The sequence below is a fragment of the Pristiophorus japonicus genome, chromosome 14, assembly GCF_044704955.1.
Source record: "Pristiophorus japonicus isolate sPriJap1 chromosome 14, sPriJap1.hap1, whole genome shotgun sequence".
NCBI classification, from domain to species: domain Eukaryota; kingdom Metazoa; phylum Chordata; class Chondrichthyes; family Pristiophoridae; genus Pristiophorus; species Pristiophorus japonicus.
Genome location: NC_091990.1, coordinates 164,696,637 through 164,724,421, shown reverse-complemented (window position 1 = coordinate 164,724,421; position 27,785 = coordinate 164,696,637). Strand labels below are relative to the sequence as shown.

The 27,785-nt window shown below is 48.0% G+C and overlaps 1 protein-coding gene across 1 annotated transcript in view; it reads left to right on the top strand.

Moving 5' to 3' along the window:
• tph1a (tryptophan hydroxylase 1 (tryptophan 5-monooxygenase) a) overlaps nucleotides 1-7,563 on the top strand; it is a 36,007-nt gene extending 28,444 nt beyond the window's left edge. Inside the window, exons 8-11 of the mRNA XM_070898655.1 lie at nucleotides 1,519-1,645; nucleotides 1,752-1,847; nucleotides 2,411-2,544; nucleotides 4,181-7,563. Coding sequence (XP_070754756.1) covers nucleotides 1,519-1,645; nucleotides 1,752-1,847; nucleotides 2,411-2,544; nucleotides 4,181-4,355 — 532 coding nt within the window. The 3' untranslated portion in view covers nucleotides 4,356-7,563. The remainder of the gene's footprint in view (nucleotides 1-1,518; nucleotides 1,646-1,751; nucleotides 1,848-2,410; nucleotides 2,545-4,180) is intronic.
• The last annotated feature ends 20,222 nt before the right edge of the window (nucleotides 7,564-27,785 follow it).

Here is a 27,785-nt window from a genome sequence, read left to right as displayed (position 1 = left end):
ATAAACCCCATAACACAACCCCACAGATAAACCCCATAACACAAACTCACTGATAAACCCCGTAACACAACCCCACAGATAAACCCCGTAACACAAACTCACAGATAAACCCCGTAACACAACCCCACAGATAAACCCCATAACACAAACTCACAGATAACCCCATAACACAACCCCACAGATAAACCCCATAACACAACCCCACAGATAAACCCCATAACACAACCCCACAGATAAACCCCGTAACACAAACTCACAGATAAACCCCATAACACAACCCCACAGATAAACCCCATAACACAAACTCACAGCCTCACAGATAAACCCCGTAACACAAACTCACAGATAAACCCCATAACACAAACTCACTGATAAACCCCGTAACACAACCCCACAGATAAATCCCATAACACAAACTCACAGATAAACCCCATAACACAAACTCACTGATAAACCCCGTAACACAACCCCACAGATAAACCCCGTAACACAACCCCACAGATAAACCCCATAACACAACCCCACAGATAAACCCCATAACACAAACTCACAGCCTCACAGATAAACCCCATAACACAAACTCACAGATAAACCCCATAACACAACCCCACATATAAACCCCATAACACAACCCCACAGATAAACCCCATAACACAACCCCACAGATAAACCCCATAACACAAACTCACAGCCTCACAGATAAACCCCGTAACACAAACTCACAGATAAACCCCATAACACAAACTCACTGATAAACCCCGTAACACAACCCCACAGATAAATCCCATAACACAAACTCACAGATAAACCCCATAACACAAACTCACTGATAAACCCCGTAACACAACCCCACAGATAAACCCCGTAACACAACCCCACAGATAAACCCCATAACACAAACTCACTGATAAACCCCGTAACACAACCCCACAGATAAACCCCGTAACACAACCCCACAGATAAACCCCATAACACAACCCCACAGATAAACCCCGTAACACAACCCCACAGATAAACCCCATAACACAACCCCACAGATAAACCCCATAACACAAACACAGCCTCACAGATAAACCCCGTAACACAAACTCACAGATAAACCCCATAACACAAACCCACAGACTCACAGATAAACTCCATAACACTAACCAATGGCCTCAACAAAGACACCAACCTCACAGGACAAACCCAACAGCTTCCTACATGAACCTACATTTTTATCAACTTTATCTTGTTATATTTGCCATGAGCTGATGGGACATGTTCCTCTCCTGGCGAGCCGAGTTTTGCTCAGTTTTCTCAGGAGATTGGCTTGGCATTTAATTAGTGATATTCAAATTTATTTCACTCATTTCAATGTTGCTGTTCAAATTAAGATTTTAATTGTATCTTAGCTGATTCTTTTACAGTTTGATGTTTTGCTCATCCCCTGCATAAACAATGCTAAATATCATTGCCCCAGTCATCGATAGCATTGCTTTCTGTCTGTAGGATTCATTCTTTTCTAATTCCTTTCAGTGACACATGCCATGAGCTGATGGGACATGTTCCCCTTCTGGCTGAGCCGAGTTTTGCTCAGTTTTCTCAGGAGATTGGCTTGGCATCTCTGGGAGCATCTGATGAAGCAGTTCAGAAACTGGCCACAGTAAGTTACAGTAAAATTGTGAATATATTTGGAGCTACAACTCTATGATGTAAAAGGTTAATTGCATTTGGATTATGGCTGTTCACTGTGCACTGTCATTTTACAGTGCTACTTTTTTACCGTGGAATTTGGCCTGTGTAAGCAAGATGGCCAACTCAGAGTCTACGGAGCTGGCCTGCTGTCTTCTGTCAGTGAACTGAAGGTTAGTATCACTCTTAAGTAGACTAGGATCTGAGAGTCCAGTGGATCTGAATAATTAACATTTCAATGTGACATAAAGCTCCAAGTGATTATCCATTTCCTCATCACTGATTTCCTTTTGTAAAATGTTGTGTCTGGAATTATCGGAACGTTCTCCCATGTCTAACTTCCAACGTCACTCTCACCATTGCAATTATTCTTGTCTTTTTTTTATTTTACCACAACCCTGATGGGCATTGTTCTTCCCTTGTTCTTTCTAAGCTAAAAATACAACATTTCCAGGTTCTTCCACCTACGTTGGCATCTCCCACTGTAAATTATTATTTCCAGGTCCTCAAAATTCTGAAACTCCTCCCTTCCCTTGGTCGTCCCCCTCCTAAAGTCCACAGCTATCAACAAAATACTGCTTTTGGATTTACCTCACCTTCTCTCCTTCTTGCCTCCTTGGTGGTGTTCTGCACTTTGCGGCCTTTCCATTCATCTACGTTTCTGCTAAGCAGAAGTACTGTAGTTGCAAGTCTTATCTTTCAGGAACCCTAACCTGTTCTTTCTGTGATACTGCAGTACTCACTCTCGGGAAATGCCAAGGTGAAGCCTTTCGATCCAAAAGTCACCTGCAAGCAGGAGTGTCTCATCACCACATTCCAAGATGTCTATTTTGTTTCAGACAGCTTTGAAGATGCAAAAGAGAAGATGAGGTAAGCAAGAGGACTGGTTAGTAGGATGGGGTGGGTTGAGGACTGAATAGTGAGTTAGACACTGAACATTTAACCCTGGGACCCGGGTTTAAGTCCAGCTAAGGTTGTTGCGATAAAAATAGTTGTGTGCTAGCTGTAAGGATTCTACATAAAATGAGTTAGGGCAGTGTCAATCCAGTTTCTATCAGCGTGGCACACTATGCTAAAATCCCTCTAATGCAACACTAAGTGGCATCTTAATTGGAAAGTAAAATGGTTGTGGAAAATGGAAAAATGTCGCTGAAGTTGGGTGAACATGTGTGAGGTTGAGGCTAAGCCACATTGTTGGGTTGAGTAAAAGACATCGTATATGTTGGCAATGGATGCCCAAAATGGAAAGTCCTCTTTTCTCCAGCACTGACACCCCTTACCTTGACTACAAAAGTCACAAAAATGTTAAAAAAGGGTGAGGTAAGCAACCCTTTTTGTGCTGAGAAAGTCTCTAAATATCTAGTCATTTGACTCTCTTACCACCTTGTTGACCTGAACTGATTGTACAGGCTAGTTGAACAAATGGTGAGGCTTTAAACAAAATTTGTTCTTGGGATGTGGGCATCGCTGGTAAGGCCAGCATTTATTGCCCATCCCTAATTGCCCCTTGAGAAGGTAGTGGTGAGCCGTCTTCTTGAACCGCTGCAGTCCGTGTGGTGAAGGTGCTCCCACAGTGCTGTTAGGGAGGGAGTTCCAGGGTTGTGACCCAGCGACGATGAAGGAATGGCGATATATTTCCAAGTCAGGATGGTGTGTGACTTGGAGGGGAACGTGGAGGTGGTGGTGTTCCCATGCGCCTGCTGCCCTTGTCGTTCTAGGTGGTGGAGGTCGCGGGTTTGGGAGGTGCTGCCGAAGAAGCCTTGGCTGTTGCTGCAGTGCATCTTGTAGATGGTACACACTGCAGTCACGGTGTGCTGGTGGTGGAGGGAGTGAGTGTTGAAGGTGGTGGATGGGGTGCCAATCAGACTGCTGCCAACACAAGTGGAGGGCTCCTCTGAAAGGTCACCTAGTTGAATCCTGCACACTGGGAAGGTGCCAGTTTTGATTTTGTTATCTGATCACAGCCCAGGATCGGGAAAGAACTACAACTGGCAAAACTGTCTCTGATTATGGAAGGGAAAATCACCCATGGTTCCTGCTCCTGATCACTATCCAATGACCCGCTGCTGGAAAGTGCACGTGCGGATGTCCATTGTATGCCAGGAACATGCTTCTCTTTTTCTGTCCACTTCTCCAGAAGGAGATGACTCTTGTAAGCTCTCAGGTCCCTTGCTCAAGTGGCCACCCTTCATGTGTGAACCTGTGTGGTCAATGACCATAGGCTATTTCGACCAGGGAGTGCATACCGGCTTAGCTGACCTTGTTCTCCTCTGATAGCCAAACAGGTGCACTTACGAGGATGAGTTAACGGACCGTGATCAGGAGTGGGAAATCTGGGCTGCTTATTTTTCCAGCCCAGGGACACTGAAGCCAAATTGCTCCCCCAGCTAACTTAACACAGTCCAGGGTTGGAACCTGGGGTCTTCTGGTCTGTCCCTTAGGAAGAAATCTGTTGATATGTTGGCACAGAAACCGCTTTAACTTGAATTTATCAATTTTCTTTAAGGGAATTTGCAAAGACCATCAAGCACCCGTTCAGCGTGAGATACAACCCTTACACACAGAGTGTGGAAACTCTGAAAGACACCAAGAGCATCACAAATATCGTGAAGGAACTTCGTCAGGAGCTCGATATTATTTCAGATGCTCTCAGCAGGATGAACAAGCAGTTCGGCATCTGAGCGTTCTCCCCCACCCTCTCCCTCCCACCCCATCGCACTTCCAAACACGATTGTTACTCCTCTGGCATGATTAGATGACATCATGACCAATTAACATACAAAACATTAACCTGCAAAAGTACAAACTATGAAGGCATGCCCTGGCTTAGAAACTGTCCACATTGGGACAGCAAGCATGCTATCCATGTACAACCACCTCAGTCTTGAGCACAAATCCTCTGCTTCCTGGGTTCATCACAGCATCGATACTGAATCAGCCATCTAGGCCCAGTTATTTCAGAGGTATTTGTCAGTGTTGGAGCCAGTCTAGCAAGGTTCGGGGCAGGCAGTTAGAATTCACAAATACCAGGCTGACCGTTTCCATTATTCACCCTGTTGGACCAGAAACAACATTGTACAAAGCCTATTGTAATAAAAAAGTGGATGGGCAGCCCATTCTTCATTTTTCCATTGCTTGTGATTAAAACAGTGCAGATAAAATGACCACCTGTGAGGCAGTGACAGATTCCTGGTGAACATTGCTTAGTTGTTGATAGTTCCTTGAGCAGAAATGAGCAGTTTAGACCAATGTGCACTGCCTGTTACACGCCTGCAGCTCAGAGAAACTAGAATTTGAATTAACATCTGTCGTTCAGTTGCTTGTTTAATATTTAGGCCTGCTCCTGTGGTGGGCAGTATTATTTGAAATAAATAAAATATTAAATGGCTTGGTAAATCCTGATTATTACTTTAAAATAAGAGGCTAGGAGAACCAGAGGAAAGTATAAATTAATGAAGAAGATACCAGAAGAGTCTGCTCCAAACAATAATATATTTGGAATAATTTGCCAGAAGAGACATGAATCTGGATTTTCCGTTTTTGCAAAATCCCAACACATCATCAACAGGATGGGAATTCTGACCGCCATAAAGGACACACTTCCCCCCCCCACCAGCCCCCAACCCCCTTCCCCCAACCCCGGCCGATTTTCCGGGGTCAGAGTCATTCACATTTTTTCAATAGGCCTCCCCCCGCCCCCCAGCCTCTGCCAAGTTGGGGCTGGGGCTAGAGATTGCTGCACTTTCATTTTTTAATCCCTGCCCACCGCCCACTGGAACAGACGTTCCTGCCAAGAAGTGATGCTGAGAGCAAATGAGGACAATGTCATATGACATGTTACTGACATTTGTGTGTAATTATAATATGTCCATCAATAATTGGGCAGGCGTATCATACATCCAATGTCACTTCTGGTGAGAAATGCCACTAGTGGTAATGGTCAAGCAGGGAGCTGGCGGAGTGGAACATCTCGGCTGTAGACTGTAGTGTTGTTATATGAAAACTGCACTGGGCACTGGGCTGGGAAACTTGGAATATTGGAAGGATAGCTTTGATGAGCTAATCTCCTTATGTCCTTATGACATTGACCTTGCAATAATTTAGGAATAGAGGAGTATCTACTGATGGTTGAAGATTGAAAACTATAATCCAGCAACTAGCTTTCAACATTACTATCACAGCATGGGGAGTCTGCATGTTACCTGATACGATAGGCCGCTAGTGGTTGTGTACCGTGCACACTAGCCATGCGCCATAGTGTGACGGAACACTCTGGCTGCACTCACTGGTGTGGCAGTGCAGCTCTCTGGTGCGAAGGTGCACACTAACCATGCTCAGTGAGTTTTGCAGGTTACTGTTGTGAATTCCTCACTAGTGCTAGAACTCTGACTGAAAGTCTGCTGTTTTACAATAGTTGTCATTGTGGAGATTTGTAAGCTGCTGTGTGAGTGGTAGCCATGTCTCCTGGCTGCCTGCAGTAGTATTTACATATTGATTGAACACACACACCCACACAGCAGTCATTAGTTGCACTTTTGTTTAGCGAATCACTGCTATAAGTAACAGAACCTTTCAGCTCCTGCACATCACGTTGAGGGGCTGCAGAGACTCCTCAAGGGTACAATCCCTTCATCTTAAGTTTCCATATGCAAATAGAAGATGGGTCTGAGTGTTAGCTGAACTTATATGCAGGGGGAAAGGTGGGAGGGATTCCAGCTCCTGATGCTGTCCAATGTCTCCTGCCAGGAAGTGCATATCTGATGTTGTTTGAGGACAGATTCAACAACAACAGGACTGGCAAGAAGCTCGCCCACAGAGTCAAATCTCCTGTCGATATTCACTCTCTACACTCACCCGTGAAGAATGGCCCTTTGAATGAGGTACTGGAGCATTGGCTGTGTTGCAGCACAGGAGAGTCAGCACCTCCTGGAAAGGATTGAAAATCTCAATCTGTGGAAAACACCCACCTCATTTAAATTCCCATAAAATCAAATATGAGCTTCGTACTGCACTTTACTGTTGATGACCAGTAACTGATAACAAAGAGTTTGTTGCTCACTGCAGTCCCCTGTAATCGTAGACTGTGTCTGAACCTCAAGTGAATATTGAATGACCCAAAGAGTAAGCTCTGTCTTGTCTTGCTAGTAGATCAGTTTTGTGTGAGAGTGTTTTAGTCCAATGTTCCCCATCAACATTTTGCTCAGGACCACAATCCCAAGCAGTGACTTGCTTGAGGGCATTTAAATGATGCGGCACACAATGATGGAATGCATGATGATAGAGTGATGAATCTGGGCCTGTGACTCGCATACACTGATTTCCTGATTTCAGGCATACCACTGTGGGAAGTTGCCAAGTGGAGGCCAGGGACATCCCTACAGGAAGGGAAGTGACAGTTCAGTTGTACTAGGGCTCTTTTGCTTGCTGGATGGAAGCTGGGATAACTTTGTCTTCTAATAGCATTCCGTTGCCTTTTTTTTGCTGGACAGCAAGAAAGAGGGAGGGAACAGCAACTTGGTTAATGTTCCACATCTGGGAAGCCTTTGAATGAAGGCCCAGTCAAAAGGTAAGCAGGCTGCAAGTGAGTATCTCTGTTGTAATCTAGCATTAAACAATGAATTTGGGACTAATTGTCCGTATTGAAATAACACTGGGATTGTGCTGAGATTCAGTGCATGTGAACTGCCCATTGATAGCCTATAAATGACCAATTAGGTTGGACCATGTAGGCACAATCTTCAATTGCATGATTCTCACTGGATTGTAGTATTTACGTTGCTTGTCCTCCTTGTGCCAAACTACTTGCCCAATGCGCTTGTACTTCACTAATAAAGGACAGCTTTACCCAATTAGATCGCAGTGTGCAGTGTTTATTGAGCCAAACTCTCAGTTGGTGATTTAATGGAGTTTTATTTCCATTTTTCAAGGCAAGGTGTGTGTACATGGAGCAACAGGGATTCTCGTCATTAAATGCAGCTTAATGTTATTCTTTAATTATGGCTGTATCTACATCTTAATGTCTTCCATGCCCTTCATTGTGTTTTTACACGCAACACCAGGATCATCCACAAATTCAATAAGTATGCTATTTATGGCCTGCTCCAGATATATAGATATACTAAATGGGAGGGGACCCAGCACTGAACCCTGGGGAAATCCCACTAGTGGCCAGAGCAGCTCTATTTAAAGCCACCCTTTGCCTATGGTCTTTTAGCCAATTTGCAATCCATCGCAGTTTCTCTGACACAATTGGACTTTATTTTAGTGTAGAGTCCATCAGGTAACACTTTATCGAAAGCTTTCTGTAAATCCAAGTAGATGGCCACCCCGACCTACCAAACTAATGACTTCTTCTGCTAACTTTTAATCTTTTTACTGTTAATTTTAATAAACTAAATTTGTAGTTTTTCAGTCCAGTTTTATGGTTTGTTAGTGTGGCATTTTCCATCAGGCAAATGTATCAGGAGTGTATGGTGTATCAATTAAAGGTTCATTGTAGACCTGATGGCATGCCATCCCAGTTATTCAACACATAAAGATCCATTTTGGTTCATAAGATGGAAGCAAACGTTTATGTTGGGCATGAGGGGGAATTATCTGTAGGGAGCTTGAAAAGGTAACATCCTCTTACCTTTTGGGAACTGCACACTCGTTCCTTTCTCATCTATTAATATTCATGGCTTACTATCATCTCTGACCTGGAAGGGAGCTCCGACATCTCCTTCATTGTTAAAGCGGCACAAATACATTTTGTTTTTCTCTTGTGCCAATCACTTCTTTTCTGCTCAGCATCTCTTAACTTCTATATAAAGCCCAAGTTTGATTAAACTTGAATACCTGGGGAGGGTCATCTGATTCCTCTCACACACCTGGATAAGATGCAAAAGAAAACATAACCTTTCTCTCATGTCTAACCTTTAAACTCTCGCTCTCGCTGTCTGTCCCTTTTTAAAATCTATTTTATCAAACAAACATATCCATTGTTCTTCTGAACTTTCCCTCTTGTTCCTCCTAAATTCTGAATAACCCATCCTACATATTTCTTCTTTTCTATATCCTCAGTTCTGAAATCTAAACTCATTACAAGGTACCCATTCAAACTCATTCTCGGCACCTCAAGTGTGGAACTACATCCTTCCCTCAGTATTCCTTTCCTCTGATGTTTTAAAAAAGGAGGGAGAGAGAAAACGGGTAATTATAGACCGGTTAGCCTGACATCAGTTGTGGGAAAAATGTTGGAATCAATTATTAAAGATGAAATAGCAGCACATTTGGAAAGCAGTGACAGGATCAGTTCAAGTCAGCATGGATTTATGAAAGGGAAATCGTGCTTGACAAATCTTCTAGAATTTTTTGAGTATGTAACTAGTAGAGTGGACAAGAGGGAACCAGTGGATGTGGTGTATTTGGACTTTCAAAAGGCTTTTGACAAGGTTCCACACAAGAGATTGATGTGCAAAATTAAAACATATGGTATTGGGGGTAATATACTGACGTGGATAGAGAACTGGTTGGCAGACAGGAAGCAGAGAGTCGGGATAACCGGGTTCTTTTCAGAATGGCAAGCAGTGACTAGTGGGGAGTTAGATATGGTCCTTATGGCTAAAGAGATCAAGGGGTATGGAGAGAAAGCAGGAAAGGGGTACTGAGGTGAATGATCAGCCATGATCATATTGAATGGTGGTGCAGGCTCGAAGGGCTGAATAGCCTACTCCTGCACCTATTTTCTATGTTTCTATGTTTCTATACAGGCTTTTAAAAACCTTTACTAATCATTACTTTCTCAATTATCTTGGCTCCTCTTCTAATCTTGGTGGGTAGTTGGGTTTGTCAATAATTACTTTCTCAATTATCTTGGCTCCTCTTCTAATCTTGGTGGGTAGTTGGGTTTGTCAATAATTAATTGCTCTGTGTAATAAATAACTACACCTACTGTAAAATATGGATAAAAAAATACACTTAGACTATCAGTTACACCATAGACTGTGGTGTAACTCAAAAGCAAATCTATATCATGGGCCTGACAATTTGGGGGGTTTTCGGTGTGGGGCAAAAGTGGTGTAGTTTTGGCATAGCCAGAATTTGGATTGCAAGTTGTAAGCCGTAGGGGTAAGATAGTTGCATGACTTGTCAAACCTGGATTTGGTTGTGTTCACAGCCTTTGACTGTCCAAAACATTGCCTGAAACATCAGCTTTGACTGACGCGATTAAAACAATTCTTCCTCCACTGTGCTACTGAGGAGGGATTCTGTCATCTGCTCTTCAGCAGTTTCAGGCAAGAAAATCCGTCCCTTGCCACCCTTGTGTCATGGAGGCCTTTACTATGGGCATTCCTAAATTTATCCTTATAATGGAGGCACACTGGGGACAGGAGGAAGAGGAATGAGAGAGGTGAGCACAATAATGCTACACCACAGAAAAAGAAGACCAAATGGAAGGTACACTTCCTCCAGATGCGACAGAATGTGTCACCTGAAGGAGCCGACAGTTCATTGAGGAGGCATAGAAGGAATGGTGTATCTTGTTGTAAAATGACCACCAAACATCCTCCCAACTAAAAAATGAAAGAACAGATATACCTTGGAAAACGGAACTTCATATCACAAAGTGGTTTCACTGTGCACTTACTTATTTACAACAGATGCCTCCACCTGGTGCCTCTCTTAAACCAATCCTGGCGCTGCACCATGGTGCTACCTGGAGGTCAGGTGTGCCAGTGGTGCTTGGCTATGCCTTTTGTCATGTGCCTTTTGGGACCAAGATGGCCCTTGTCTCAGGGCTTCTGAATCACTGGAGGACTCTTCAGTAGGCTGCGTCACCAGATATGATCCTAGGTCCTACATGAATAGGGGTTGCTGATTGAAGCTGCCAACAAGAGCATTATGTTGGCAGACTGCAACCACACCATTTGTGCTGGGTCCTGGCTCTGAGCCACAGGAGGGAATACCTGATGGATTGCCACATTTCGGAGACTGCAAGTGATGGTCATCAGAAGCTTCCTTCACCTTGCCTCAGCTCATCTGCTGCTGAAACTCTAGACTTGACTATTCCAACGCACTCCTGGCTGGCCTCCCACATTATACCCTACTTAAACTAGAGGTGATCCAAAACTCGGCTGCTCGTATCCTAACTCGCACCAAGACTCGCTCACCCATCACCCCTGTGCTCGCTGACCTACATTGGCTACCGGTTAAGCTACGCCTCAATTTCAAAATTCTCATCCTTATTTTCAAATCCCTCCATGACCTCGTCCCCTCCCTATCCCTGTAATCTCCTCCAACCCCACAACCTCCCGAGATGTCTGTGCTCCTCTAATTCGGCCCTCTTGAACATCCCTGATTATAATCGCTCCACCATTGGTGGCCGTGCCTTCTGTTGCCTGGGCCCCAAGCTCTGGAACTCCCTCCCTAAACCTCTCCGCCGCTCTACCTCTCTTTCCTCCTTCAAGTCGCTCCTTAAAGCATACCTCTTTGACCAAGCTTTTGTTCACCTGCCCTAATTTCTACATTCGCGTCTCGGTGTCAAATTTTTTTATCTCCTGTGAAGCGCCTAAGGACGTTTCACTATGTTAAAGGCGTTATATAAATACAAGTTGTTGTTGTTGTTGCTGTGGTGAGATCTTTAAACTTCCTACAGCACAGCAAATGTTTCCTCGGGTTGAAGGAGGCCACTGCCACTTGCCTCCTCAGAGTGCAGACCACCATCCAGGCAGGTCTCCAGCCCCGACTCGATACAGCCCATCACTCCTGCTCTGCTTTTCTCTGAGGCGGGCGTGCAGGCCCGATTCCCTGACTTTGACGGCTTGTTCCTTTCTCGAATCTTGTTGCCTCGGTTACCTGCTACCTGCAGTGCTGCCAGTGCCCCTTTAACCAACACCGATCCCTGCCTCACCCCCAGTTATTTTTTGCTCTCTCCCCCAGAATCCGTAAACCATTGAGAGAATCTTGGGGCCTGATACCTGGCTCTCCCTCTGTCTCCCAGCTCCATCACCCCCCGTCCGCCCCCCCCTCCCCCCGGCACTTCGGACTAGACTTACACAGCCTCCACACAGCTTCCAGTGCTAGTTATCTGACCCACAGTTTACAGCAGAGTCAGCGCCAGGATCTGTTGGCAAGCAATGCCCTGCCCAATCTCACTTCAGACAGCACAGGGGCACCATTGGGACATCAGGCCCTCAGCCCTTACTCTGAAACTTGCTGCAGAATGAATTATTTATCTAGTAAGTACACGCATTACTGCTGGCCCGATCAAAGGAGTTAGTTTATGGATGACTGGATTCAATAAATAATAAAATCTAAAATAAAATCTCCGAGTCTGACTCAACCACTGAAAGGAACTGCTGTCCATCCCTAAGCTGAAGCTCCCAGTGACAGACAGGAGCTCCATCTTGTGTCATGTTGCAGGATTTAAAACAATATATAATACAGGTACACCTTTCCATGCTAAATGTACCAAATTTAAACTGGTTTTGTGTTACCTGTTTTCTGAAAGGAATTTATTCTGTTTTTGTGTGTACAGATGGTGTGGGTCAGCCAACACATAATCCTGCCCCACGTCACTGTTAAATGTCAGCCAGAATACTCTCCTGGCTCTCAAACTTGAATTAACCCAGCTGCTTTTCAACTATTGAAAACCAATTATGCACCCAGGAATTTATAAACCAGGATGAGAATTTTTAAATTGCATGACAGGGAGCCAGTGTAGGTCAGCGAACACAAGGGGTGATGGGTGAATGGGACTCGGTGCGAGTTAGGACACAGGTCAGTGAGCACAGGGAGTGATGGGTGAGCGGGACTTGTTGCGAGTTAGGACAAGGGGCAGTGAGCACAGGGGTGATGGATGAGCGGGACTGGGTGCGAGTTAGGGCACGGGGCAGTGAGCACAGGGGGTAATGGGTGAGCGGGACTCGGTGCGAGTTAGGGCACGGGGCAGTGAGCACAGGGGGTAATGGGTGAGCGGGACTCGGTGCGAGTTAGGATATGGGGCAGCAAGCACAGGGGGTGATGTAACTACAATGTAACACCACTGTATTACTATATACACTCAACTTAGATGCACACCTTGACCACAAGGAGTGAACTTGTGGGAAACACTCCTTACCTGATCACACAGGTATATAAAGGGAGGTCCCACGCAGGGTCATCACTTCTGGAGTCCTGTAATAAAGAGTTATGGTCACAGAGTGGCCTTGTCCCTGGAATGTGCCTCGTGTGGTTTCATGCTGTAGAGTAAGGACTTTACATTAGCGACGAGAAACGGGAATTCACGACCTACGAGAATGGCCACCGGTAGCACAGAGGTACGGTACAGTGTTGGGGAAGACTGGGACGATTTTGTCGAGAGGCTTCAGCAAAGCTTCATTACTAAAGACTGGCTGGGGGATGCAGCGGCCGACAAGCGAAGGGCTCATCTCCTGACCAGCTGCGGGCCAAAGACTTACGCGCTCATGAAGGACTTACTGGCACCCGAAAAGCCATCGGACAAAACCTTTGAAGAGCTCAGCAAATTAATCGGGGAGCACCTCAAACCGGCGAGCAGCATACACATGGCTCGACACAGATTCTACACCCACCGACATCGTGAAGGACAGAGCATACCGGACTTTGTAGCGGACCTCCAGCGTTTGGCCAGCCTCTGTAAGTTCACAGACGCCTGCAGGGGGTAGATGCGAAGGGACTTCTTTATCGAGGCGGGAATTTTTCGCAAGTTAATTGAGACCAAGGACTTGACCTTGGAAGTGGCAGCGTTGTTAGCTCAAACTTTCATGGCGGGGGAGTAAGAAACAAAAATGATTTACGCGCGCAATTCTGCCTCTAACGCGGCGATGGATCAGGGAGTCAACATCACCAATGCTACTCAGAGGCCCGCAGGCAGGCAGGGGCAGTCCGACATTTACCAGACAGCAATAGATCCCAGAGCAGGATCTCAACAGAGACGATGGCAGGCTGAACGGACGTTCACACCATCACAGTGGACAATGCGGCCCGGGATGGGGCCATTGACACCCACTAATAGGGTACTTAAGAGCAGTCAAAGGGATAGTCAGCGCGGAATTCCTGGCCATAGTCCCTTTGTCCCCAACAATGGAAACTTTAACTCATGCTGGAGGTGTGGGGGAAAACACTCAGCCAGATCTTGCAGATTCCAACATTTTGCCTGCAGAAACTGCAATCTCAGTGGCTATTTAGCTTGAATGTGTAGAAAACCTGCAACCAGACTAATATATGAGACAGATGGACCAGAAGAGGGTTCTGTGAGGCAGGATGACCTTTGGGGCAAATCAATGGACGCCGAGGTTCAGCGGGTCCATGCGGCGAATATTCACAGTACATACACCAAAACGCCACCAATGATGATGAGAGTTTTGTTGAACGGTATCCCAGTACGCATGGAGCTGGACACTGGGGCCAGCCAGTCACTCATGGGCGTTCAGCAATTCGAGAAGCTATGGCCACTCAAAGCCAGTAGATCCAAATTAGAACGTATTGAGACACAATTACGGACTTACACCAAGGAAATCATTCCGGTGCTAGGCAGTGCAATGATGGCTGTCACACACAATGGGTTAGTGAATCAGTTGTCGCTCTGGATTGTCCCGGGCAATGGTCCCGCACTGTTGGGGAGGAGCTGGTTAGCTGAGATGAACTGGAAATGGGGGGATGTTCACGCAATGTCCTCGGTGGAGCGAAGTTCATGCTCACAAGTCCTACAACAACTCGAGTCACTATTTCAACCGGGCATCGGGACTTTCAAAGGCGCTAAAGTAGTGATACACATCACCCCGGACGCCAGACCAGTGCACCACAAAGCCAGAGCAGTGCCGTATGTGATGCGGGAAAAAATCGAGAGCGAATTGAACCGGCTGTTGTGAGACGGCATCATCTCGCCTGTTGAATTCAGCGAATGGGCGAACCCCATTGTTCCCGTTCTAAAAGCGGATGGTTCTGTCAGGATCTGAGGCGACTACAAGGCCACCATCAATCGGGTGTTCCTACATGACCAATACCCGCTCCCAAGGGCGGAGGACCTCTTCGCCACGCTGGCAGGCGGCAAGCTGTTTACCAAGTTGGACCTCACTTCAGCCTTTTTGACCCAGGAACTGGCCGACGAATCCAAACTACTGACCACCATCAGCACACCATCGTTTATAACAGGTGCCCGTTTGGTATTCGATCAGCGGCCGCGGTGTTTCAACGTAACATGGAAAACCTGCTTAAATCCATTCCGGGAACGATCGTATTCCAGGACGACATCGTCATCACGGGTCGAGATACCAAGGAACACCTCCACAACCTGGAGGAGGTGCTATGCCCACTGGACCGGGTAGGCCTGCGACTCAAGAAGTCTAAATGTGTGTTTTTAGCTCCTGAGGTTGAGTTTCTGAGCAGGAGGGTTGCTGCAGATGGGATTCGATCCACCGAATCCAAAACAGAGGCGATTCGACGAGCACCCAGGCCCTGCAACACATCGGAGCTGCGTTCATTCCTGGGACTGTTGAACTATTTCGGGAACTTTCTGCCGAACTTGGGCACGTTGTTGGAGCCGCTACACGTGCTCCTGCGTAAGAGTTGCGATTGGTTTTGGGGGGACTGTCAGGAACGGGCTTTTGATCGGGCATAAAACCTACTTTGTTCAAACAAGTTGTTGACCCTGTACGACCCCTGTAAATGTTTAGTTCTGACATGTGATGCATCGTCCTATGGGGTTGGGTGCGTGTTGCAGCAGTGTAATGCTGAGGGTCAGCTACAACCTGTGGCTTATGCCTCCAGGTCGCTCTCTCACGCAGAATGGGGATATGGGATGGTCGAGAAGGAAGCGCTTGCATGTGTCTATGGTGTAAAAAAAATGCATCAGTACCTCTTCGGTAGGAAGTTTGAATTAGAGACGGACCACAAGTCACTCACGTCCCTGTCGTCAGACAGCAAGGCTGTCAATGCCAACGCATCAGCTCGCATACAGCGGTGAGCCCTCACGCTAGCTGCTTATGACTACTCCATCTGGCACCGGCCCGGCACTGAAAACTGTGCTGACACATTCAGCAGGTTCCCACTGGCCACCACTGAGGGGGCAGCTGAGCAAAGCGCTGAGATGGTCATGGCCGTTGATGCCTTTGACAGCGCAGGCTCCCCCATCACAGTCGCCAGATCAAAATTTGGATAAACAGAGATCCCCTCCTATCCCAGATTAAGAAATGTGTGCTGACTGGGGATTGGGCGCCCACACACGGAGCATGCCCTGAGGATGTCAGACCAAGCCACAGGCAGATGGATGAGCTCTCCATCCAAGCCGACCGCCTACTATGGGGCAGCCGGGTAGTTATGCCCTAGAAGGGCAGGGAGGCATTCATCAGGGAACCCCACAGGGAGCACCCAGGCATTGTGCTGATGAAGACCATTGCACGGTCACACGTTTGGTGGCCTGGAATTGATTCAGACCTGGAACACTGTGTTCGCAGGTGCACGATATGTGCCCAGCTGGGTAATGCCCCCAGGGAGGCCCTGCTCAGCCATGGTCACGCATTCATGTTGACTACGCGGAGTCATGGGGAAGATGTTCCTCATTGTAGTAGATGCATACTCGAAATGGATCGAGTGCATCATCCTGAATTCATGCACGCCATCCACCACCATGGAAAGCCTACGTGCGATCTTTGCAACCCATGGCTTGCCAGACATCCTGGTTAGTGACAATGGCCCGTGTTTCACGAGCTATGATTTCCGGGAGTTTGTCGGGAAATGGCATCAACCACGTCAGGACAGCGCCGTTCAAGCCGGCCTCCAATGGCCAGGCGGAACGGGCAGTCCAAATCATTAAGCAAGGTATGCTCAGGATTCAAGGACCCTCCCTACAATGCCGCCTATCGCGCCTCCTGCTGGCCTATAGATCCCGCCCGCACTCACTCACAGTGGTCCCGCCCGCAGAGCTACTCATGAAATGGACACTCAAAACTCGGTTGTCCCTCATCCACCCAGTCCTGACCGACATAGTTGAGGGCAAGCGCAAGTCACAAAACGAGTACCATGACCGTAATTCAAGGGGGGGATGTATAGAAATAAATGATCCTGTATTCGTCCTCAATCACGCCATGGGGTCTAAATGGCTTGAGGGCACTGTAATTGGCAAAGAGGGGAATAGGGTCATAGTGGTAAAACTCAATAATGGTCAGATATGCCGTAAGCATCTGGACCAAGTAAAAAAACGGTTCAGCATGGACACGGAGGAACCCGAAGGAGACCATGAGATGGAGCTCACACTACCACCAGCGAACATGCAACAAGAGCAATCAGAAGAATGCACAGTCCCTGCGTTCAGCCCGGACAGGCCAGAATCACCACAGGTGACAGATACTCACGTTAGTGTCCAACAACCAGAGCCCCACTGCGGCACTCCACGAGGGAGCGTAGACCACCTGAAAGACTAAACCTATGATCCCAGTAAGACTTTGGGGAGGGGGTGGGGGGAAGGTGATGTCATGTTTGTACCTACAATGTAACACCACTGTATTACTGTATACACTCAACTTAGATGCACACCTTGACCACAGGGGGTGAACTTGTGGGAGACACTCCTTACCTGATCACACAGGTATATAAAGGGAGATCCCACGCAGGGTCATCACTTCTGGAGTCCTGTAATAAATAGCTAAGGTCACAGAGTGGCCTTGTCCCTGGAATGTGCCTCGTGTGATTTCATGCTGAGAGTAAGGACTTTACATGCGGGACTTGGTGCGAGTTAGGACACGGGGCACAGAGGTTGATGGGTGAGTGGGACTCGGTGCGAGTTAGGACACGGGGCAGCGAGCACAGGGGGTGATGGGTGAGCAGGACTTGGTGCAAGTTAGGATACGAGGCAGTGAGCACAGGGGATTATGGGTGAGCAGGACTTGGTGCAAGTTAGGATACGGGGCAGTGAGCACAGTGGGTTATGGGTGAATGGGACTTGGTGCGAGTTAGGACACGGGGCAGTGAGCACAAGGGGTAATGGGTGAGTGGGACTCGGTGCCAGTTAGGACACGGGTCAGCGAGCACAGGGGGTGATGGGTGAGCAGGACTTGGTGCAAGTTAGGATGAGGCAGTGAACACAGGGGATGATGGGTGAATGGGACTTGGTGCGAGTTAGGACACGGGGCAGTGAGCACAGTGGGTGATGGGTGAATGGGACTTGGTGTGAGTTAGGACACGGGGCAGCGAGCACAGTGGGTGATGGGTGAATGGGATGGTGTGCGTTAGGACACGGGGCAGCGAGCACAGGGGTGATGGGTGAGCGGGACTCGGTGCGAGTTAGGACATGAGCTGCCGAGTTTTGGATAACCTCGGGTTTGTAGCGTAGTCTTAGTCAGCCATTGAGCCAGCTGAGAACCAAGACTGAAAACGCTATGGACACTCAGCAAGGCAGACAGCATCCAGCAAGGAAATATGAGGCAGCTGGCATTTTGGGTATAAAGCTGGGTGTTCCCTGTTTGCTTGTAGCTGATATGTTGGAACGTATTGGCTCTGGTTTCATTTCAGTCACAGTGGGAAGATGAATCGGGCCATGTTTTCTGGATGTCTTAAATCAGCTGCTCCAGAGGAAATACAGCAAATTTCTGCTGCACAGAGCTCTGGCAGCACTTGCTCTCTTGGCGTGAGCGTGAGAGAACTTATCTGGGGCATTCCATTTTGATTCCGACAAGAATTCTTCAGTTGGAGCCTGTTTATGTTGGATCCCCGGGTCAGAAAGTGACAGGTTTATCTTTGATTTCAGCCAATGTTCCTCCTCCTGATCACAATCTGCTGAAACATTTATATGAGTGGATTCATTCTGAGAACAAGCTCGAGCTGAGCGACAATGACCCCCATTGCTGAATAGTTTGCCAAATTCACTGACTTCACATTTGAAAAGTGGCCACTTGAATAGTTACAGCTGAGCTGCCGGCAGCCATGGGCCAAGCGCCTGTGCCATCGGGACGGGGAGGAGGATAGCTGGAGGGGAACTAACTTCAGTGGAAGCCTGACATGTAACGCTCGATGACAGGCACTCACAGACACACGTGTGGGCTAGAAATGTGATGGCTTTGCGACCGGATTTTTGCCCTCTGCTGTTTCACCCTCCGCGGCGAAAACCCGGTCAGCGGGATCTTCGGTGACCTTATTGCGGTGGCGGTTTCCACGTACCGCCGGGGAGAGGAGCGCCGCTGTGCAACACCGAAGTAGCGTTTGCAACCGATATTTGGCTCTTTCCTACGCCCGTATCCTACGCCCAGAATACCGACAGGGAAAACCTGCGGTGCAGCCCTGCCTGCACCGACCGGTAAGTGTGAAGATCTCCAAAGAAGTTCAAGTTTTTATTTTTCAATTCTTTTTCCGCGATTTAGTAGATAAGGGTTTTGTGAATGTTTTGTGAATGGCTTTTTGCAATTCCACCTCGCCCACCCTCCCAAGGCCTCTCTCACAACGCTATCGGCCCTGGACTAAAGTTGCCGAAATTCGCGGTTTGCGCCGTGAATCCTCGTACAATGCCGATTTTTACCGCTGTGCAAATTAAAGGCCGAATATCGGGTCTGAAAACGGTAGCAAAGCGAAAACGGTCATTTTATCGTAAAAATACCGTTTTGGCTGAATAACCCCTATCAATCCTGCCGTATAGCATCGGGCATTGCACTGTAGGGCAGAGTAATGCATTTCTGAATATCTCTCAGTATTGAGGAGCACAACCTTTAGCTGCTGCAGCATGAGGTGCAATGGTTGGATAACAGGGGATGTGAAAGTGACACTTCATATTACGGTGATTGACAGGTCACAGAGCTGTTGTTTAGTTGCGGTTTGTATTTGATTGACAGTGTTTGTCAGCTCCAGTCAGCTCCAGTTACCCTGGGGCTATTGAAAGGCCATTGACCCCATTAAAACTCTTCCGTCTCGTGCTCTAACTGCCCCAGTCTGGAATCTGACTGTATTATGAATGCTCACAATTATGACCTGCAGGTATCTCACAGATAACCTCTGATAAAGTAGGGAGATCTCTGCATTTTATTTAATTTAGTTCTGAAATAGTTAAAATGGGGCTTTCTTTCCTTACCAAATACAAAACCAAAACTTGAGCAGGCCAGGTTGTTTGATTTGGAAAGCAGTCAGGAAACAGGGGCTTTGTTCTAGGTGCTAATTAAATATACATTTAATCATCATCGGCAGTCCCTCGGAATCGAGGAAGACTTGCTTCCACTCTACAAATGAATCCTTAGATGGCTGAACAGTCCAATACGAGAACCACAGTCCCTGTCACAGGTGGGACAGATAGTCGCTGAGGGAAGGGGTGGGTGGGTCTGGTTTGCCGCACGCTCCTTCCGCTGCCTGCGCTTGATTTCTGCATGCTCGCGGCGATGAGACTCGAGGTGCTCAGTGCCCTCCCGGATGCGCTTCCTCCACTTAGGGCAGTCTTTGGCCAGGGACTCCCAGGTATCGGTGGGGATGTTGCACTTTGTCAGGGAGGTTTTGAGGATTTTTTTGTAACGTTCCCTCTGTCCACCTTTGGCTCGTTTGCCGTAAAGGAGTTCCGAGTAGAGCACTTGCTTTGGGAGTCTTGTGTCAGGCATGCGAACAATGTGGCCTGCCCAACGGAGCTGGTCGTGTGTGGTCAGTGCTTCAATGCTGGGGATGTTGGCCTGGTCGAGGACGCTAATGTTGGTGCATCTGTCCTCCCAGGGGATTTGTACAAGAGAGCCCTATATAGTCAGCGCCTCACAGCTAACCTGGCGTCCTTGACAACCCTGAGACACAGAATGCCCACAGCGCTTGGTCTGCCCTCCATACCTCCATAAACAGTGTCTGCGAAGAGACGCTCGGTCACTCAACCAGGAATCACCAGGACTCGTTTGATGAAAATGACCAGGAGATCCAAGAGCTAATAGATCGCAAGCGCAGGGCATTAAATAACAACCCAACTCGGGAGCAGCAAAACAGCATTACAGACAGCTTGCAAAGGTCCAACAAAAAACCCGCGACCTAAAGAATAGGTGGTGGATGGAGAAAACACAGGCGATGCAGCAGCTGGCTGACAGCCATGATGTACAAGGATTCTTCATTGCAGTCAAGGCCACCTACAATCCAAACTCCCAAGGCCCTACCTCACCCCTGGCCAAGAACAGGGAAACACTCATCAAGGACACCGAGGCTGTCAGGGCCCGCTGGAAGGAGCACTTCGAAGATCTCCTCAACCGAGACTCTGCCTTTGACTCGAGTGTTCTCGACTCCATCCCGCAGCATGCTACCCTCCACCACCTCAGTGAAACCCCAACACTGCACGAGGTAGAAAAAGCCATAAAACAGCTCAAGAATAACAAGGCTACGGGTGCGGATGGAATCCCCACTGAGGCACTGAAGTATGACGGAGAGGTACTATTGACGCGAATACATGACCTCATCTCTCTCATCTGGAGGGAAGAGAGCATGCAGGGGGATCTCAATGATTGTGACCATCTTTAAAAAAGGGGACAAGTCCGACTGCGGCAACTACAGAGGAATCTATCTCCCTGTTATCAGCCACTGGGAAGGTCGTCGCTAGAGTCCTCTTCAACCGTCTTCTCCCTGTGGCTGAGGGGCTCCTCCCGGAGTCACAGTGCGGATTTCGTCCCCTACGGGGCACAACGGACATGATCTTTGCAGCTCGACAGCTGCAGGAAAAATGCAGGGAGCAGCACCAGCCCTTATACATGGCCTTCTTTGACCTTACAAAGGCCTTTGACACTGTCAACCGCGCGAGTCTATGGAGCAACCTCCTGTTTCAGATGCCCCCAAAAGTTTGTCACCATCCTCCGCCTGCTCCACGACGACATACATTTAATATCAGACCATATGGGGCTAGAAATTGGTCTTTTGGCGATAGCGGTATTTTTTCGTCATTTTTCGCCAAAAATACCGTTACAAATACCGCTATTTTTTAAAGGGGTAAAATTGACAACAAAGTGCACCCGACGGTAAAAATCGGCTTTGCACGAGGATTGGCGGTGGAAACCACGGTGCGAGGCCGATTACCGCCAAAAGACAGGCCCTGGGAGGGGGGAAAACACAAAATTGCAAAAAACAAAAGAAATCAAAAATCACAAAACATTCACAAGACCCTTAACTAAGTAATCGCCGCAAAAGAATTAAAAAATAAAAACTTTAACATCTTTTTTGCAGATCTTCACACTTACCGCTGTTTCTGGGCCTGCAATGCAGGCTTTCTCGGGCGTGTTTTTGAGCAGAATACGGGTGCGCCGAACGGCCAATTTAAAGCGATATCGTGTTTTTTGGCGTTGCACGACGGCGGTATGCGTTTCAGTGGTATTTCAAAACCGCCGGCGCACAACTTTGGCCAATTTAGATTAACACCTTTTACCGTCAAGAAAGGCAAAATATCGCCGAGAAAACGGACGCAAGGCTGGCCACTTTCTAGCCCAATGTGTGAGCACCTGTTTAAAGGGATGCTATGCAGTAGTTTGCACTATTGTGTCTTTAATCAGGGATGATTGATAGTTCTGATTGAAGAGGCCTTTGGACTGATTACATTCTGGGGATTTCTCCAGAGGTTGCAGTTCCAGCAGGCACCTCCAATACTTTCCCAAGTGGCCATTTTCCATATGTGAGCTTCGGCAACGAGTGTCTCTGGGTATCTGAAGAGGGGCTGGACACCACATCTAAAGTGGCCCTGGTGTCAGTTGACCTCCACCTATGTAGCATCTAGCGAGGGCCAATAAATAGCAAGCATGAGCAGCAACTCTGTGTGAATATTACCATCTCTAGCCCAGGAGTGCTGAGGCTACCTCTACCCTGGTTGAGATCAGCGAGCTCAGCATAGACCCCGGAATCGAATTTCAATCCCTAAAGGAGGAGGGAGAGGGAGAGAGACGGAGAGGGAACTCCAGAGCTTCGGACCAAGGCAACTGAAAGCATAGCTGCCAATGGTGGAGCGATTAACATTGGGGATGTGCACGAGGTCAGAATTGGAGGAGCGCAGAGATCTCGAAGGGATGTCGCACTGGAGGGGGTTACAGAGATAGGGAGGGGCGAGGCCATGGAAGGATTTAAAAACAAGGATGATCATTTTAAAATTGAGACGTTGCTGGTCCGGAATCAAATGTAGGCCAGCGAGCACTGGGGTGATGGATGAACGGGACTTGGTGCGAGTTAGGACACGGGTCAGCGAGCTCAGGGGGTGATGGGTGAGGGGGACTCGGTGCGAGTTAGGACACGAGTCAGCGAGCACAGGGGTTGATGGGTGAGCGGGATGTTGCGAGTTAGGACACAGGTCAGCGAGCACAGGGGCTGATGGGTGAGGGGGATGTTGCGAGTTAGGACACGGGTCAGCGAGACTTGGTGCGAGTTAGGATACGGGTCAGCGAGCACAGAGGCTGATGGGTGAGGGGGATGTTGCGAGTTAGGACACAGGTCAGCGAGACTTGGTGCGAGTTAGGACACGGGTCAGCGAGCATAGGGGGTGATGGATGAACGGGATGGTGCGAGTTAGGACACGGGCAGCAGGGTTTTGGATGACCTCAGGTTTATGTAGGGTGGAAGATGGGAGGCTGACTCGGAGACCATTGGAATAGTCAAAGCTATTTCTAATCAATGATGAAGATGATGAGGAAGATGACATGAACATCAATGCTTATGTTACAAATCTGTTGATACCAGTCTGTTAAAGTGGAGGAGGGGGGTTCAAGCTACATACATGCAAGTCAGTCTCGTAAGGGAAGATGACAATACATATTACAAATTGAAGGTTATGGGAACCCCTGAACCATAGTGCAATGTAAAGCAAGACTTGTGCTCCATGTGTTAATGGAGTGATCAGTGTGTCAAGTCCCATGGTGCCCGGGAGGAAAGGGACAGTGGCGGTTTTCTTACCTTATCAATCCATGTGCGGTCATTGAACTTATTCCTACATTGCTCTGTAATTCTGAGTGAGAGAGTCTCTCTGTCTATCTGGCAGGACACTCTTTGGAGGTTTCTGCCCATGGGTACCAAACCGTCTTTCCCTCCGTTACCGCATTTCATCTGCGAGGGTCTAAAGGTTAGACTCAGTGAAGATTTGTTCTGTTCTTTTCTGCCTCCTTCCAGTGCACTACTCCCGTCTTTGGTCCCTCTATCTACTCCTCCAGTGCACTACTCCCATCTTTGGGCCCTCTTTCTACTCCTCCAGTGCGCTACTCCGTCTTTGGGTCCCTCTATCTACTCCTCTAGTTGAAGCCATTCTTATTAAAACTGCAGAAAATCTCTGGTAAAATATCAATACACAGTAGCTGATGGTTACTGCCCTCTGGTGTAAGTATCAGTACGTAGCTGCTGTTTCTCAAGTCTGCTGCTATCCTCAGTAAATGATATATTTTAAAAGATGCTGATCAAATCCATCTTGTGCCTTAGTGAAGAATTGCCATGTTACACTGGAGTCGTATTCTGGAATGCCAGTAGGTATTTAAAGAGCAGACCACATATTATATATTGTAAAAATGTACTGGCCAGAGAGTTGGCCCATTTCACCAAGATTAGCAGCTCTGTTAAAGGGACTGTTTTCCCAAGCTGGGCTTTGATCATCCCTGTTTCTCTGGCTCACGTGTGGATTTGGCGGTAGGAACGAGTCACCCAAGCTGATTGTACTTCAAGAGATCACCAGCAGATGGGGCCGTCAGCCTGCAAATGGCGAGTGACTACTTTCAGTTTGTCAATAATTGTACCAGCTGTTTATGAATGAGCAGAGAGAACATGATAGATGAAAGGGCTATTTTTAACAGAATTACTGGGAGTCTGCATTTTAACATAGGTTTAGCACAGTAAATATTTAACTTAAAATACAAAAAAAGCCAGTTGGTAAGGGGCTGTAATATGGATAACTAGGCCGCGGGGTCACTGCGGACTGAGGGTGTAATATGGATAATTGGACCCGGGGTCATTGCGGACTGAGGGTCTAATATGGATAACCAGGTCCCGGGGTCACTGCGGACTGAGGGTGTAATATGGATAACTAGGTCCCAGGGTCACTGGACTGGGGGTGTAATATGGATAACTAGGTCCCAAGGTCACTGCGGACTGAGGGTGCAATATGGATAACTCGTTCCGGGGTCACTGCAGATTGAGGGTGTAATATGGAGAACTAGGTCCCGGGGTCACTGGACTGGGGGTGTAATATGGATAAGGAGGTCCAGGGGTCACTGCGGACTGAGGGTGTAATATGGATAACGAGGTGAAGGGGTCACTGCGGACTGAGGGTGTAATATGGATTACTAGGTCCCAGGGTCACAGCGGAGTGAGGGTGTAATATGGATAACTAGGTCCCGGGGTCATTGCGGACTGAGGGTATAATATGGATAACTAGGTTCCGGGTCACTGCGGACTGATGGTGTAATATGGATAACTAGGTTCCGGGATCACTGTGGACTGAGGGTGTAATATGGATAACTAGGTCCCAGGGTCACTGCGGACTGAGGATGTAATATGGATAACCAGGTTCCAGGGATCATTGCGGACTGAGGGTGTAATATGGATAACCAGGTCCTAGGGGGTCACTGGACTGAGGGTGTAATATGGATAACTAGATTCCGGGGTCACTGCGGACTGAGGGTGTAATATGGATAACTAGGTTCCGGGGTCACTGCGGACTGAGGGTGTAATATGGATAACTCGGTTCCGGGGTCACTGCGGACTGAGGGTGTAATATGGATAACTAGGTTCCGGGGTCACTGCGGACTGAGGGTGTAATATGGATAACTCGGTCCCGGGGTCACTGCAGACTGAGGGTGTAATATGGATAACTCGGTCCCAGGGTCACTGCGGACTGAGGGTGTAATATGGATAACTAGGTCCTGGGGTCACTGCGGACTGAGGGTGTAATATAGATAACTAGGTCCCGGGGTCACTGCGGACTGAGGGTGTAATATGGATAACTAGGTTCAGGGGTCACTGTGGACTGAGGGTGTAATATGGATAACTCGGTCCCAGGGTCACTGCAGACTGAGGGTGTAATATGGATAACTAGGTCCAGGGTCACTGCGGACTGTGGGTGTAATATGGATATCGAGGTCCAGGGGTCACTGCGGACTGAGGGTGTAATATGGAGAACTAGGTTCCGGAGTCACTGGACTGAGTGTGTAATATGGATAACGAGGTCCAGGGGTCACTGCGGAATGAGGGTGTAATATGGATAACGTGGTCCCAGGGTCACTGAACTGAGGATGTAATATGGATAACGAGGTCCAGGGGTCACTGTGGAATGAGGGTGTAATATGGATAACCAGGTCCAGGGGTCACTGCGGACTGAGGGTGTAATATGGAGAACTAGATCCCGGGGTCACTGGACTGAGGGTGTAATATGGATAACGAGGTCCAGGGGTCACTGCGGACTGAGGGTGTAATATGGATAACCAGGTTCCAGGATCACTGCGGAGTGAGGGTGTAATATGGATAACTAGGTCCCGGGTTCACTGGACTGAGGGTGTAATATGGATAACTCAGTCCCGGGGTCATTGCGGACTGAGGGTGTAATCTGGTTAACTGTGACCCAGAGTCACTGCGGACTGAGGGTGTAATATGTATAACCAGGTCCAGGGGTCACTGCGGACTGAGGGTATAATATGGTTAACTATGTCCCAGAGTCACTGCGGACTGAGGGTGTAATATGGATAACCAGGTCCAGGGATCATTGCGGACTGAGGGTGTAATATGGATAATTAGATCCCAGGGTTCACTGGACTGAGGGTCTAATATGGATAACCTGGTCCAGGATCATTGCGGACTGAAGGTGTCATATGGATAATTAGGTCCCGGGGTCACTAGACTGAGGGTGTAATATGGTTAACCAGGTCCTAGGGGGTCACTGGACTGGGTGTAATATGGATAACTAGGTCCCGGGGTCATTGCGGACTGAGGGTGTAATATGGATAACGAGGTCCAGGGGTCAATGTGCACTGAGGGTGTAATATGGATAACTAGGTCCTGGAGTCACTGCGGACTGAGGGTGTAATATGGAGAACTAGATCCCGGGGTCACTGGACTGAGGGTGTAATATGGATAACTCGGTCCCAGGGATTATTGCGGACTGAGGGTGTAATATGGATAACTAGGTCCCAGGGATCACTGCGGACTGAGGGTGTAATACGGATAACTAGGTCCCAGGGTCACTAGACTGAGGGTGTAATATGGATAACTAGGTTCCGGGTTCACTGGACTGAGGGTGTAATATGGATAACGAGGTCCAGGGGTCACTGCGGACTGAGGGTGTAATATGGATAACTAGGTCCCAGGGATCACTGCGGACTGAGGGTGTAATACGGATAACTAGGTCCCAGGGTCACTAGACTGAGGGTGTAATATGGAGAACTAGATCCCGGGATCACTGGACTGAGGGTGTAATATGGATAACGAGGTCCAGGGGTCACTGCGGACTGAGGGTGTAATATGAATAACGAGGTCCAGGGGGTCACTGCGGACTGAGGGTGTAATATGGATAACCAGGTTCCAGGATCACTGCGGAGTGAGGGTGTAATATGGATAACTAGGTCCCGGGTTCACTGGACTGAGGGTGTAATATGGATAACTTGGTCCCAGGGATTACTGCGGACTGAGGGTGTAATATGGATAACTAGGTCCCAGGGATCACTGCGGACTGAGGGTGTAATATGGATAACGTGGTCCCAGGGTCACTGGACTGAGGGTGTAATATGGATAACTAGGTTCTGGGTTCGCTGGACTGAGGGTGTAATATGGATAACTAGGTCCCGCGTTCACTGCAGACTGAGGGTGTAATATGGATAACGAGGTCACAGGGTCACTGGACTGAGGGTGTAATATGGATAACTAGGTCCCGCGTTCACTGCAGACTGAGGGTGTAATATGGATAACGAGGTCACAGGGTCACTGGACTGAGGGTGTAATATGGATAACTAGGTCCCGCGTTCACTGCGGACTGAGAGTGTAATATGGAGAACTAGATCCCGGGGTCACTGGACTGAGGGTGTAATATGGATAACGAGGTCCAGGGGTCACTGCGGACTGAGGGTGTAATATGCATAACGAGGTCAAGGGGTCACTGCGGACTGAGGGTGCAATATGGATAACCAGGTTCCAGGATCACTGCGGAGTGAGGGTGTAATATGGATAACTAG